Source organism: Balaenoptera ricei, chromosome 2 (assembly GCF_028023285.1).
Source record: "Balaenoptera ricei isolate mBalRic1 chromosome 2, mBalRic1.hap2, whole genome shotgun sequence".
NCBI classification, from domain to species: Eukaryota; Metazoa; Chordata; class Mammalia; order Artiodactyla; family Balaenopteridae; genus Balaenoptera; species Balaenoptera ricei.
This window is the reverse complement of record NC_082640.1, coordinates 102,866,317-102,882,463: the sequence shown is the minus strand read 5'-3', so window position 1 is coordinate 102,882,463 and position 16,147 is coordinate 102,866,317. Positions and strand designations below refer to the sequence as shown.

General features: G+C 43.6%; 1 protein-coding gene across 2 annotated transcripts in view; it reads right to left on the bottom strand.

Moving 5' to 3' along the window:
• EHD4 (EH domain containing 4) overlaps nt 1–8,402 on the bottom strand; it is a 93,064-nt gene extending 84,662 nt beyond the window's left edge. The window contains exons 1-2 of one of the 2 annotated variants that reach the window (XM_059913531.1): nt 8,320–8,388; nt 8,058–8,188 (exon numbers count right to left, since the gene is read on the bottom strand). In XM_059913531.1, the coding sequence (XP_059769514.1) occupies nt 8,058–8,107 (50 nt within the window). In that variant the 5' untranslated portion in view covers nt 8,108–8,188; nt 8,320–8,388. Of the gene's footprint in view, nt 1–8,057 lie in introns of both variants that reach the window. The other variant, XM_059913530.1, reaches the window with a different exon arrangement.
• Between the last annotated feature and the right edge of the window lie 7,745 nt (nt 8,403–16,147).

Below are 16,147 nucleotides of genomic sequence, written 5' to 3'. Positions count from 1 at the left end.
AGGTCTGGGATGAAGCCCTGGAATCTGTTTCAGAAGGTGTCCTGGTGATCCTGACCCGCAGACAGATCCAGGAACCACAGCTTTCTAGTTCACAATTTTCCAAGGTTTTGAAAAGTATATTGAATGCCTTTTAGAAGTAAGCTTCTAGATGTCACTTCTCCTAATCCTCGGGTACCGCTGCCCTTTGTCAGGTAGACGATGTAATGAGTGGATGAGAGGCCAACCTACGGTGTCTCGCCGAGCTGACTGATGCCGGCAATGCCACACTCAACCTGGCCAGTACGGCCCCCCACCCCTCAGAATCCTTGCTCCAAGTCCTGCCTCCTCTTGGGCTTCTGAAATGCCAGCTGCTCCCCCTCCACGGGCCCCTTCCATCAACTTCTAACTCTGCTGAGGTCATGCTCATCAACCAAACCTCTGGAATGCCTGTGACCAGGGCACGATTGCTCGCCTTCAGTGCCCAGCTGCTGAGAGTTTTCTATATTTGACGCTTCACCTCCCACTCATCCCTCAACCCTCTGCCACCTGGCTTCCATCACCACCACTTACTGACTCTTACCAAGGTCACCCTGGCTCCTGGTGGCTAATCCACTGGTTCCGTTTCCCCGAGGCAGCCGATGCTGCTGACCACCCCGCCCTCTTTCCCTGGCTTTTGTGGGGGTCGTCTGCTGTTTCACCTGTCTAGCGTCCACTTCCCCTATTTGATAGCCGTGCCCTGAGGAGCTGCCTCTCCCCACCCTTAGTCCATGAGGTCTGGGGGCTGACCACCCCACTCCAGGCACGGGTACTTCATTCCCCTGGCTCAAGAGACTGGTGCAAGGATGGGCAGACGGCCAAAGTTGAGTTAATGAAACTCAAACCTGAGACTTTTCCGTGAAACTATGGGGAAAGGGGTTCTCTTTTTTCCTACTGGGGTTGCTGAGCTGGCAGAATGTGAGTCTGGAATTAGAGAGGGTGTGCCCACCCCACGAGCTACTGCCTGAGAAGGAAGCCAGCGTGAGGAAGGCAGCAGAGCTGAGAGACCGAGTCCTGATGGCACCACGTGGGGTCCTAGGCCAGGCCTGAAGCCAGCACACCCTGGTTCAAACGGTTTTGTGAGAAAAGGTATACCCTTTTTTATAAAAAAATAGATTTTATTTTTTAGAGCGGTTTTACATTCATAGCAAAATTGAGTGGAAAATACAGAGGTTTCCCATACACCCCCTGCCTTGACATATGCATCACCTCCCCCATTATCAACATCCCCCAGTAGAGTGGTGCGCTTATTACAACTGATGAACCCACGCTGACACAGCATTATCACCGAGAGTCCACAGTTTACATTAGGGTTCACTCTTGGTGATGTACATTCTATGGGCTAAGGTATACCTTTTTACTTAAGATTTTTTTAGTTGAATTGCTGTCACTTGCAACCAAATGAGCCCTAAGATGGCTCTGAACCATCATCCTTCCCTAGCATTACTCCACCTACCTGGTGACATTTTCCCCAGCGTCTCCACAAGCTCCTCTTCCTCTCATTCCAGACCCATATGTCTGACCCCTCACGGACTCTACACCTGGGTGTCCACTTACGCACAGGCTTAAATCTAAACTCTTAAGTATGCCCCTACTCTTCCTCCTCTTGTGTCTCCATCTCAGCGGATAGCTCAACCACCCACCCGGTTACCTAAACCTGGGCCTCATCATCGACACTTTCTCACCTTCCCTTCCCCGTCTCCTTGGGGCAGTGAAATCTGGCTCATTCCGTAGGGTTCACCTTTTAGGTTGTATCCTTAGGGAGGCCTTTTCCAATGTCCAAACCTGCAGGAAGGGTCCCTCCTATACTCCCATCCCACACTGTGCTTTAGTGTCACGGCTCTTACCACCCAGAACTCTCACGGCTTGATTCTTTTCCATAGTCTGTGATAGCTGGGCCCATCCCTGAAATCAGTATTATTTGAGTAAAGAAACACTAGGCTGTGTAGGTATGATCTTATATTGTATATTGTAAATAAAGTCTATTCTTTGGTGAAAATTAAATATTTCAGTATTTTGACGAGATCTGTAAAAGGTATGGTACTTGACACACAAGACTATGATTTTCAGGGGTCCAGCACTTGAATGGGGGTGAGAACCACTCAACTGGACCCACAGTGTTTCCCTAAAGCAACTTTTTTTTTAAGATTATTTTTGATGTAGACCATTTAAAGTCTTTATTGAATTTGTTACAATATCGCTTCTGTCTTATGTTTTGTTTTTTTGGCCCCAAGGCATGTGGGATCTTAGCTCCTGACCAGGGATCGAACCTGCACCCCCTGCATTGGAAGGCGAAGTCTTAACCACCGGACCGCCAACCAGACTGCCTCCTAGTGAGTGCCTTCGCTTCTCTTTAATAACTGAGTCTAGAGCTTATCAAAGGAACGGAGCAGAGCTTTGTCCTTAAACAAAATCTATTTCCCCCCATTTTTGAAAACTGGGACATTTGTCTGCTTCCAATTTTCTGATACTTTGCACATTCTTCATAATTTCTTACAAATCACCAAACACAGTTCTTTGAGCACAACTGCAAGTTCGTCCTATAAGGGCTTCCCATCTATCTATCCACCCGGGTATTTACTCGGTCTTGCCTGTGCCAGGCCCTGGAGAGCTCCTCTCGGTCTGGGTTTGAGTCCCTCTCAAACATGGCTGGGCTCCCTTTACCATCCCTGGAGCATTTTCTTTGAGAGAAAAGGAGGAAGCAAAATAATAGCTGAGTAGTTCTGCTTTCTGTTAATGTTACAGCAAGAGTTCCAAACAGTGAGCCTATCACTTCCTGATTCTTTTTCTTGTTCTAATCATACCTAAAAAGGCTTTTTTATTGTCTGAGGCATTTTTGCCCTCTCAGCCCACTCACTCCAGCTTCTTAGTGCTTTGTACTGTCCATAAACCTTGTTTTCACCCTTGTGTGTGGAACCCCTGCTCCCTTTTCCCCTATTAATGCTATATTTAATATTTAAAGTTTTAAAACATAATTACTTTATCAAGCATTTTATAGGAAAACATCATACCTTGATTTTACTAACTTGAGTGTTATGAAGAATGCACGTGTATACACTGACAAGACCATACAAGGGAAAAAACATAGGGATTGTGTGATGGCTATTTGTACTCCCTTTTTTCTCAGGTCTACTCCTTAGTTCCTTCTGTCCTTGTGTTCTTTCAGCTTACTTCCACTTTTTTTTTCATTTGTTTTCTTTCTGGCATCCATTTTTATTTTAAATTATTGTACACAAATGCAGAAATTACTTGACTAGCACTAACTGCAGAATTTATAGAAAGTAAATAAATCATAGGATGCTTAATACTGAAAGACTGAATTGTTTTATATTTTTTATCAAGATATAATTCATATACCATAAAATTCACACTTTTAAAAGGCACAATTCTGTGGTTTTTAGTATACTCACAAAGTTGTGCAACTAATACCTCTATCTAATTTCAGAACATTTTTATCACCCAAAAAGAAACGCTGTACCCATTAGAAGTCACTTCCTATTCTTTTTTGCAATGTGGATGTCCAGTTGTCCCACCATCATTTGTTAAAAAGAATATTTTCCCCCATTGAATTGTCTTAGAACCCTTGTAAAAACAAATTTATCACAGATGTATGGGTTTATTTCTGGACTCTCAATTCTATTCAGTTGATCTACATGTTTATCTTTAGCTAGTATCACACTGTCTTGTTTACTGTAGCTTTGTGGTAAGTTTTGAAATCAGAAGTATGAGAAATGCAATTTTTTTTTTTCAAGATTGTTTTGGCCATTCTGGATCCCTTACATTTCCATGTGAATTTTAGGATCAACTTGTCAATTTCTGTAAAGAAGGCAACTGGGATTTTGCTAGGGATTGCCGTGAATCTGCAGGTCACTTTGAGTACTACTGCCATTCTAAAAATATTAAGTTTTCCAATCCATGAACATGGAATGTCTTTCCTTTTCTTTTTTTTTAAGGCTTTCTTTAATTTCTTTCAACAAAGTTTTATAGTTTTCAGTGCATAAGTTTTACATTACTTTTGTTAAATTTATTCCTTAGTATTTTAATTTTTAAGGTGCTATTATAAATGGAATTTTCTTAATTTCATTTTCAGATTGTTCATTGCTAGTGTATAGAAATATAATTGATTCTGTATATTAATCTTATATCCTGACATCTTGCTGAACTTGTTTGTTAGTTTTAAGAGTTTTTTAAGGCTTTTCCTAAATCCTTAGGATTTTTCTATATACAGGATCATGTCCTCTGTGAATAGAGATGGTTTTACTTCTTCCTTTCCAATCTACATGCCTTCTACTTCTTTTTCTTGCCTAATTTCCTTGGTTTCTACCCTTTAAAAGCCTATATAGCTTCTTGAGTGACTTCCTTTTTTTTTCCTCATTATAATAAACTTTTTGAGAGAACAGGACAGGGTGTAGGAGGAAGAGAGAAAGTGGAGCTCTTAAAAATCAGAAGTTGCAGTTGTGTGGTTTGAATGGATTTTTGGTGAACCTCACATCCTTTCAGTGGAAATGTCTTCCTTCATAGCACCTGGGCCCAGGGACTTTCTGTGGGAATCTCTGAAATCTGTTTTCCTCAGGTTTTGGACATAAGCCTGGCTGAACCCAATATCCAGCCTTCCTTGGCTGTTAAAGAGTCTACCATGATATGGCCACCTCCCCCATGCCCATCTCTTCTCCTTCTCTGGCCAGTTCTTTCTTGCTGGTCAGAGGCAGACCACCAACATTTCCTCCCATTGCATCCTCTGTCTTCTGAGAAATAAAACTGTCAACGAGACAATAGGCTGTTTGTTTCTACCCCCAAAAGACTTTGACAAACATCTCCGGAAGTTCTGGGCCAGCTTTGTGACCCATGTGAGGAGAGTCCACCAAGACTCTCCTTCTATCTGTCCTCCTCCTCACACTTGAGTCCTTCATGGTGATCTTCCATGCAGGAGTGAGCACAACTTCTTGACACTCAGGTTCTCCATCCACCCCATTTAGGAGACCTCTTCATTAGAACATGGTACACAATTTCTTCACTCTTGGTGAATGTCCTGGCTCACCATGTTTCAGTGGGGCTCTTAGTTCTTCCCAGTTATGGGACAAAAGGAAGAAAGAATAAGGTTTCATCAAAGCTGTGGAATGTACACCAAAGGTCTTGCTGAGTGGCTTTACAAGGAGAGAAGTTTCCCTCCATATCAGTGCAGGTTCTGTGTTACCAGTGACCTCTTGGGATATGCAGGAAGCCAGGTAGATAAGAATCTCTGACTATGCAGATAGGTGCACCCCATAGCCAAGTATGAGCTTCCAGTGCTCACTGGCTAGAAGCAAACCACCCAGGCACTGAGAAAAGACAGCCACGGATGCAGGCATGTTCCAGGACTGTCAGCACCCTGGGCCAACACTTCTGGCCCCCAGTTCCAGTGCAGGACTCTAGAGGGCAGCTGCCCTTTTGTTTGGGGCTTTCCTCCCAGAAGCTACATCTTTTCCTCCTAGCTCCACTCTGAAACCAAACTCAGGTCTCCGGTGCTCACCAACCTTCCTGTCTACCCTGATTTTCTTCTGACCTCACAGGTCCACTTTTGTGCCTGCTGCCTAACGACAAAGTCACTTTGTCGTTAGGGAAGGTCTCAAGAGCAAGTGACTTCCTGATAAGGTGACTCCTTCCTCACCCTGGTGTTGCACATGGGGCTCCAGTGCCTCCTGAGAAGTAGTTCAGTTGGATGGAGTTGCCAGACCTCAAAATCCTTCTTTAAACTATGCTTAGCTATTCCACAAAGCTCCCCCCAAATGATGAAACAGAAAAACAGTAAACTGAAAAAAAGATCAATTCATGTTCCTGTGGGTTTGTTCTCCTGCCTTTGGCTTGCTTACTATCCAGGCTGTGGGAGCAGAGAGAGGGCCACATCACATCCGGGTTGCCATAGTATCAACCGTGGCTCCCTAATCACACAATAAAGCTCTCATGGCAAGGACAGATGGGAGGAACTACCCAGGGTGCTGTGAACATGCCACCGCTAATGTCTGAGACTATTATAACAATGCTTACCCTCTTATCCTTTATTTGCATATTTCAAAAAAAAAAAAAAAAAGTCCACCTACCACTCTTGTACCACTTGGTCATAATGCTTCATTGTCCCATATACTTAAAAACTGGTTAGTATTACTGAGACCTTAAATGTATTGTGCCTCATCTTTCAAGGTATCAGTTACTGTAATATTTCTATGGTTCATTTTGAGTGTCTTAGGTGACATATTTAATACTGTTTTCAGCTTACTAATAAGCACCAAATAGAGCAATTTAAAATTATTTTCTTCCATCTTCCTTCACATTCAATTTACTGCCTAGAACTATATTTCAATATAGTATATTTGTTTTGTTGAATTCATTCATAGAGTATCTGCAGGCCTGTACTTTCTGTAGTGGCAACTACTCTATTTGTGGGAACTATTTAGGTCACTGGAAGGGAGAAAAAGAGGTCACTACTTAATAGAAATGGCATTGATCCAAATACCGATGCAGTTTCCTGAACACCTGTTGAACATCAATGATGAAGAGACTGTTACAATTTCCAAAACCCTGGATCAAAACCTTAAATGATTACTTTGTTTCAACTGACACAGTTTAACCCAGGAAAACAAGTCTCCTAACCAAAGAAAGTGAGTCTTAATATGCCAGCTGCTTTAAAAGTAAAATAGCTTCTTCAAAAAGCTGTTACAATGTAAATGATTTCCCATCAAAAATCACTAGGAAGGGGCTTCCCTGGTGGCGCAGTGGTTGAGAATCTGCTTGCTAATGCAGGGGACACGGGTTCGAGCCCTGGTCTGGGAAGATCCCACATGCCACGGAGCAGCTGGACCCGTGAGCCACAACTACTGAGCCTGCGCGTCTGGAGCCGGTGCCCCGCAACGGGAGGGGCCCCGATAGTGAAAAGGCCCGCGCACCGCAATGAAGAGCGGTCCCCGCACCGCGATGAAGAGTGGCCCCCGCTTGCCGCAACTAGAGAAAACCCTCGCACGAACCGAAGACCCAAACACAGCCAAAAATAAATAAATAAATAAATAATAAAGTAGCTATAAAAAAAAAAAATCATCCCCTCGAAAAATAGTCTTTAAAAAAAAAATCACTAGGAAGGAGCTATACGAATGTCAAGGCATGCACAGTAATTGTTTGCTTTTGGAGACACAGCGAGCATGACAATATTTTCATCTGTCATGGGTGAGGGAGGAGGGGCTGACCCAACTAAGAAATGGAAACTAACGAAAAGCAATATGATACTCCCCCTTAGTTCCACTGGGCTTCCGCTGGTGCGGCGGCTACACACAGCTAACTTCCTAACGCAGGGTAAAGGGAGGCTGTGCAAGAACTGAATGAAGGCGGCCTCTCTACCCTGTCCCCCGAACACAGAGGTGGAGGCGGCGTGCAAGGACCGCAAGGGAAGGGGGAGTGGGCAATACCCTCTACTGTTGCCATTCATTCATTCACTCTTTCTTTCTTTCATTCATTCAACAAATAGTTATACGCGGGGCACTGTGCTAGGGGCTTAACTTTGCAACTTTGACTCAATAACCCATTTTGATACCCCACACCTCTGTCCCCATTTCCAGCCGTAGCCCTCACTCGCTCATCAAGAAGGTGCTTATTATAACCTCGCTTCCCCTCCCTTCCCCGGGTTCGCAGGCTAGGGTGACAAGATAATGCCAGCCAGAGGAGTGCCTTTCCAAAAGCAAGGAAGGAGGGCTCGGAGTACGCAGACAGGGGCGGGGGGCGGTTTCGAGGACCCTCCTGGCCGCGTAGGGAGAGCCAGCCCCTACTTTGTCGGCCGCGCCCCGGGTGGGGCTTCAGACACCCCGGCACCGCGCTCGGACGGGGAACCAGAGGTCACGCCGATACTGGAGGAGGAAGCAGCGGAGACGGGGTTCCTCCAAGGGGAAGTGGGCGCTGCAGGAAGTCCGAGGAGGGCGGGAGGCTAGTGACAACACGCACACACGTGGGGAGGACCGCCTCCACCTAGGTGGTGGGGACAGGTGCGCAGGCAGGGGTGAGGAGCGGGCGGGGAGGGTTACCTGATGAACGTGGTCTTGCCCGTGCTGTACTGGCCCACCAGCAGGATCATGGGCTTGTTCTCAAAGTCGGCGTCCTCCAGCGCGGGCGAGTGGAACTCGTGGAAGCGGTACGCCTCCTCCAGCGGCAGCACCTTACGCAGGTAGAGCGAGCGCAGGCCGCCAGTCACCGTCTGCACGGCGTCCGCGCCGCCCGCGCGTTCGCGCCCGCCCGCCTGCCGCCCCAGCCAGCTAAACATCCTGCCACCGGTCCGCCCGTCCGCACCCCGCGTTCGCCCTCTCAGTGCAGGTCCAGCGAACCGTCCCCACTCCAGGCTCGACCCTCCCCAGCTGGCACTGAGCCGCCCAGGCCGCCCTAGCCACCGCCCGAGCTGGCCCCGCCTCTCGCCGTCTCAGCCAATCCCCAGTCGCTACGTCACGGGAGCTCGTTCACTATTCAGAAGGGCTCTCTCAAGGCCTTCCTCATTGGGCTGCTGCCAGCGCTGGTGGAGGCGCCAACCAATGGAGAGGAGGTTCTTAATGAATTATTGATGACGGAGCCCTTCTGGAGGACTGGGCGGGGAAGAGGGTGTTTCTCGAACCCACCAGCGTAGACCGGCCAACGGAGGGGCCCTGTTTGGTCTAACCGGCCGCACCTCTGGCCAGGTGGCGTCGGCTTCCGGGCAAATCTGAGCTGGTAATAAAAGAGCCTCCGGAGGCTGCTTAGTCTCCGGGAACGTTTACTCGTTCCAGCCCAATGGACGTCGATGCTGGGGACAAATGTTCAGAAAGTTGACAGGCAGGTTCTTTCTACCTACTGGCAGGTTATTACACTCATTTTATTGGTGAAGAGACCCTGACTCACGGACACAATTGACAACATTTGAAGTAGGGGAAGTAGACTTCAATCTACTTGGGTATATGTTTCTACACACTGCCTCCACTAAATTCTGGGTCGATTGAAGACCTTTTGCCCTTAGTTTTCTTTATTTGATATTCTGTAAATTTGAAGATTTAGTTTAAATCCTCATTATTACAACCTCATTGCCACAGAGTAACATAAAAAGACTGTTACCTCCTAGCTGTCTCTTTTTCAGGTGAAAAGGATACATCTAAATTGAGATTGGGAGAAATAATCAGCCATCACTTTTGGTGTCCTAGGTTACAGTTTTAAAATGTCTCAGTTGTTTCAGAGCATTTCTCACGTGTGGTGGAGGGGGGCACCTGCATAAGAATAACCTGGGATACTTGTTAAAAATGCAGATTTCTGTTCATCACCCCAGACCTACTGAATTAAAATATTGAAGAGGGATGGAGCTCAACAACTACCCCCAGGTGATTCTGATGTATCCTAAATGTGAGGTAATAGGATCACAACAGAATTCTCACATTTGATAGCAATGCAGAGTCTGATTCAGTGGGTATGGGATGGGACCCAAGACTGCATTTCTAACAAGCCCCCAGGTGATGGATCTGCTTGTTCATGGATCATAATTTGAGTACCAAGGCTGTGGTGGGGAGAACAGGATTTGGCATCAAAAGACCTGGGTTTGAATTCTGACTATATAAATTAATGGCTGTGTGATCTTAAATGCAATGAGTTGTCTCTCTGCCTCAGTTTTCTTGTTTGTAAATTGGGAATTCCTTTGCAGTTGTGTGGATAAAGTATTTAGAGGGAGCTATGTGTGACTAAGGAAGTGAAAAGAAAGCCAAGGGAAAATGTAGTTAGATATCTGCCTCATGTCAAAATAAAGATTGAAATGTAAAAATAAAATGAAACCATAGACCTACTAGAAGAAGAACTACTACTTCAGAAGCTACCGAAGATTTGTAAAATTTGGAAGGGAAAAGCTTTTCTAATCAAAATCAAAGATAGAAATTATGAAAAAAAAAGTTGATAGATTTATCAACAAAAAAGTAAAGGCTTCAATTTTTTTTTAATACATACAAACAAACCCATATAAACATACTCTTGCCATGTGATCCAGAATTTGCTCTCCTTGGTATTTACCCAAATGAGTTGAAAACTTATGTCCACAGGAGAACTGCACACAAGTGTTTATAGCAGCTTTATTGATAATTGCCAAAACTTGGAAGCAACTAAGATGTCCTTAACAAGGTGAATGGGTAAGTAAACTGTGGTACGTGTAGACAATGAAATATTATTCAGCTAAAAAGAAATGAGTTATCAAGCCAGAAAAAGACATGGAGGAAACTTAAAACTATATTACTAAGTGAAAGAAGCCAGTCTAAAAAGCCTACATACTATATGATTGCAACTGTATGACATTCTGGAAAAGGCAAAACTATGGAGACTGTAAAAAGATCAGTGGTTGCCAGGGGTTAGAGAGGAGGGAAAGATGAGTAGGAAGAGCACAGAAGGTTTGTAGGGCAGTGAAACTATTCTGTGTGATAATGTAATTGTGGGTACATATCATTATACATTTGTCCAAATCCATAGAATCTATAACACCAAGAGGAAACCCTAATGTAAACTGTGGATTTGGGGTGATAATCATGTGTCAGTGTAGGTTAGGTTCATTGATTGTAACATATGTAACACTCTGGTGTAGGATGTTGATAGTGTGGGATGTTGATAGTGGGAAGGCTGTGTTGCAAGGATAAGGGATACATGGGAACTCTCTGTACTTTATACTCAATTTTGCTGTGAATTTAAGACTGCTCTAAAAAATTCTATTAAAAATAGTATATATAAAAAACCAAACAAATCCATAAACAAAAGTAAAGGGCAAAAGACAAATTGGGTAAAATATTACAGACATATATGAAATACACATTTAATTAAGGACATTAGAACTTTAAAAAGCTACTATGAAGTTATTAAGAAAGAAATGAATAAATTGAACACCACATTAGACAAATGAGCAAAGGACACAGACAACTAAAAAATCTAATACAACTGGCTAGTAAACATTAAATGATGCTGATCTCCATTAATAATCAAAGAAACAAATTTAAAATGAACAGATAACATTAAGAATGGCAGACTTTTATTTTTCTAAGATGATGCCTAATATTGGCAAGGGTGTAGGAAAAGGCACCTTTTCATACATTGCTGGAGATGGTGTAAATTGGAACTTCTCTGGAGTCCATACTTATCAAAATCTTGAAAATGCACATTCAAAACTTCTGCTTCTCAACATCATACTTAAGGTGAAATGACTGAAAGCTTTCCCTCTACAATCAGGAACAGGGTAAAGATGTCTGATTTTACCACTTCTATTTAATATCCTACTAGAGGTTCTAGTCACTACAATAAGGCACGTAAAAGAAAAGGTATCTAGATTGGATAAGAAGAAGTAAAACTCTATTTGCAGAAAATATGATCATCTATGTAGAAAATTCTATGGAATCTACAAAAAAAGCTAGTAGAACTAAGTGAACCTAGCAAGGTTTCTGGGTATAGGACAAGAACCTGCTGTATTTTTATATACTAGAAATGAATAACTGGACAATGAAGTAAAAAAGAATCAATATCATTTGCAATAGCATTGAAAATATTAAATACTTAGGGATAAATCTAATTTAAAAAATGTACAAGGTCTATACACTGAGAACTACAAAGCATTTCTGGAACAAATAAAGAAGGTCTAAATAAATGGAGATATATACCATGCTTGTGGATCACAAGACTCAATATTGTTAAGATGTCAGTTTTCTCCAGACTGATATATAGATTTAGTACAATCCCAGCAGGCTTTTATTTTTGTTAATTGACAAGCTGATTCTAAATTCACATATAAATGCAGAGGACCTAAAATAGCCAGAACAACTTTGAAAAATAACAAAGTTGGAAAACATACTACCTAATTTCAAAACTCATTGTAAAGCTACAGAAATCAGGACAGCATGGTATTGGTATAGAGATAGACTAATATATCAAAAGAACAAAATGGAGTCTAGAAAGAGACCCACACATATATGATCAATTGATTTTTGACAAAGTGCAAAGACAATTCAATGGATAAAGGAAAGTCTTTTCAACCAATAATGCTAGAACAGTTGGACATCCATATGTGAAAAAATGAACTTTGATCTATACCTTGCACTATATGTAAAAATTATCTCAAAATGATTATAAACATAAATGAAAGACTTAAAGTTCTAGACAAAAACATAGCAGAAAACCTTTGTGACCTTATGTAGGGAAAGGCTTCTTAGATGATACTAAAAGCATGACCCATAAAAGAAAAAAATTGATAAATTGGACTTGATCAAAATTAAGAACTCCTGGCCTTTGAAAGATATTGTAAAGAGAATGAAAAGACAAATCACAGACTAGGAGAATATATTTGCAAATTACATATCTGATAAAGGACTTGTATCCAGAATATATAAAGACCTCTTAAATCTCAATATCAAGAAGACAGGGAGTTCCCTGGCAGTCCAGTGTTTAGGACTCAGCGCTTTCACTGCCATGGCCCGGCTTCAACCCCTGGTCAGGGAACTAAGATTCCGCAAGCCAGGCGGCGCAGGGGGAAGAAAAAGAAACACACCAAGATACTGTTATATACCTATTAAAATGTCTGAAATTAAGTCTGATCATATCAGTTGTTGGTGAGGATGTGGAACAACTGGAACCCTCATTCATTTGCCAGTGGAATGTAAAATGGTACAACCACTTTGGAAAACAGTTTGGCAGTGTCTTAAAAAGTGAAGCATACACCTACCACGTGACCCAGCAGGGGAGGAGCAGAGGGAAGGATTACAAAGGGCATGAGAAGACCTTTGTTGGCATGAAGGATTTACTCATTACCTTGATTGTGGTTATGGTTGACAGCTGGATATATCTGTTGAAACTCATCAAGTTGTGTACCTTAAATATGTGCAGTTTATTGTATGTCAATTATACCTTTACTAGTTGTTAGAAATGCTCACACTTCTCAGGAATTTTATCCTGAGGGAATAATGAATGTAAAGATTTATCAAAGGAATGTCTATCAGCATATCATTTATAATAGTGAAAAGCTGTGACTAGTTGTCCCCCCATGAAGGACTAGTTAAGCAGATGATGGCTTCCTATGCAGTCTCTGAAAATTGTTATATAAGTAGAGTATTAATGACCTGAGAAAATGCTCAGAATATATTTTTAAGTGGAAAAAAGCAGATTACAGAAGTGAATCCATGTAATTGCTATGGCAAACCGTATGGCAGTTCCTCAAACAATTAAAGATAGAAGTACCATATTATCCAGCAATCCCATTTCTGGGTATATATCCAAAAGAATTGAAGGTAGGGTCTCTAAGACATATTTGCACACTCATGTTCATAGCAGCTCCACTCACAATAGTCAAGAGGTGGAAGCAACCTAAGTGTCGATTGATGGATGAATGGATTAACAAAATATGTGTATATACATACAATGAAATATTATTCAGCCTTAAAAAGGAAGGAAATCCTGTCTTATGTCACAATCTGAATGAAACTTGAAAACATTATGCTACATGAAATATGCTGAAACCCCTTTATCCTTCCTGCTGCCTGGAATGTGGGCATGATGGGTGGAGCTCCAACAGCCACATTGGACCAGAAGGAAAACTTGAGGATGGCAGAAGCAAGAGCTGAAAGGAGACTGGGTCTCTGATAAGAAATAGAAAAATAAACTTCTTCTGTCTTGTTTAAGCCTCTTTAGATCCTTTTTGGTTATGTAGCAAAAGCAATGTTAACTGATATAGAATTTGAATACATGAATCAAGAACTTAGGACATTACCTTGGCTAGAACTAAAGGGTTGTGAGTTTTCAAAATAGAAGCAGTAGTAGAAGACTTGGGTGTAGATGAGATTGCTTAAGGAGAGTATAGAGTGAGAAGCAGGGAGAGCTAAGAAAAGAGCCTCAAGGAATACTAGCAGTTAAAGGAGAGAGGGGAGGTGAGGCCAGGGAAGGGGCTTGAAAATGTCCAAGCACATCTGGCCCCTTCCCTCTAGGGCTGGGTTGGCAGTCCCTAATGTGTGCCCCTGTGTACACAGCTAATATGGAACTTCCTCTTCGGATTGCAAGCCTCTGTTTCCATGGAGGTCTCCTGCGTGGGACCAGAAGGAAGCTCCTTGAAGTGTGGGGTCAATTGTTCATCCTTTTTTTGTTGTCCCAGTGCCTACAGCAGTGACTGGCACGTAGTGGGAAGGCAATAAATATTTGCAAGCGGAACTGAATTGAACTGCTTGCTGTTGGCATGGAAGTCATGGGAAGGGAGGGTTTCAGGAAGGAGGGAGTGGTTTGCAGGGCCAAATGCAGTGAACAATCGAGTAAGATAAGGCCTGTAAAGGGCTGGTGCCGTTTGGCTCAGTGTACTGGCAATTAGGAGGGCATTGGTGACCTCGGGGAGAAGTGTTTTCATGGAGACATAGGGGCAGAAAACATCCACTGTGGGGCAGGGTGATGGGGCTGTGCGGCAGTGTGGTGTGCTGGCTGCTCTCAGGAAGGAAAGGGGAGACAGGGAGGGAGGGACATCGGGGGAGAAAGGAGTTTTATTTAATTTTTCTATTAAATCATGTTATAGGCGGAGAGCAGGGAACCTGAGGAGGGAGAATCCCTGTCCTCCCCCGGACCCTATGCTCTTGCCCCTCTCGGAGCTGATGACACTTTGTCCTTATCCCTCGTGTGGCCCTTACTCATCTCCTGCTCTGTGACATTGCCAGCATTGTTTCAGAAGCTAAGTCACTATTTAACTTCTCGAGTCTGTATACAAATCTTTTCACGTTTTACCCCCCAACCCAAATCCAAGTTCCTGGAAAGCAGAGGCTGTTCACAGACTGCTATATATCAGGTAGGCGCTAGGCTGATGCTGGCCGCCCTTCTTTCCTCTCCATCAATCGGTGCTTCGTGAAAACCATCCGAGCTTCAAACAGCATAAGTCAGCAAGGGCTGGTGCTCCACTAGTCGCTGACACGGCTTCATAAAAACAGAGGGGCACCCTGCCACACAAGAAAGGGGGAACCCCTGCAGGAGGAGAGGAGGGCTGGGACGAAAACAGCCTTCTCACACCTCTGGCAGTGCATGTGGGAAGCCCAGGCAGGGATGAGGGCAGGAGTTATGCAGGTTTTGCAGCACCAGATAATGAAAGCTGATGAGTCGACAGCATTTACCGACATGGCCAGTTTATTCTGTGCTCAAATAATACAATGATTTTATAAAACTCGTTTTACATGCTTTGATGAATCCAAGGCAGGGCTGCCTTCACCTTACAATAAACACCCAGGTCTTGCCCAGTGGCTCACTCTGATCATTTTAAGGAGAACCTGTTTCTTGCAGATGGAAAGAAAAGATGGCAAAGTGGAGGCAGCTGGCTGCTCTGGTGTTGGAGCAGGGTGGGGTCCCAAGTCAGCATTCTCTGGGTGGGGACCAGCTTTGCAGGTCCAGGAGTCCAGTTTATCAGTGGCTCAGGGGAAGTGATGGTTTCATGCTTTCCAGCTTATGAGTGAGCATGGCATACACCCTCTCCTCTCAGACTTTAATATGCATAAGCGTCACCTGAAGGCAGTGGAGAGGAGGTGAAAATCTCCTTAAAATGCAGATTCTGAACTCAGTATGGCTGGGGTGGGGCCTGAGATTCTGCATTTCTAACTAGTTCCACACCACACTTTGGGTAGCAAGGATGTAAATCAGAGGACAATTTTGGTAAACTTTTGACACCTGTCACTGCACATCTCCTAACATCCAAAGGACTGCTTAGGGAGCATGGTGGCCCAGACAGAGGGTCATGTCTTCCAGGTTTGCTGGGCTTCATGTAGACCACATGCCTTTCTGGTCACACCTTTCATCAGCACAGGCATCTCAATGGCTCAGGTTACACATTTCTTTCCTCTTTTTTTTTTTTTTTTAATTTATTTATTTTTGGTTGCATTGGGTCTTCATTGCTGCGTGGTGTGTGGGCTTCTCACTGCGGTGGCCTCTCCCGCTGCAGAGCACGGGCTCTAGGTGCTCGGGCTTAAGTAGTTGTGGCACACAGGCCTAGCCGCTCTGCGGCATGTGGGATCTTCCCGGACCAGGGCTCAAACCTGTGTCCCCTGCATTGACAGGCGGACTCCCAACCACTGCGCCACCAGGGAAGCCCTCTTCTTTTTTTTTTAAATAAATTTATTTATTTATTTTTGGC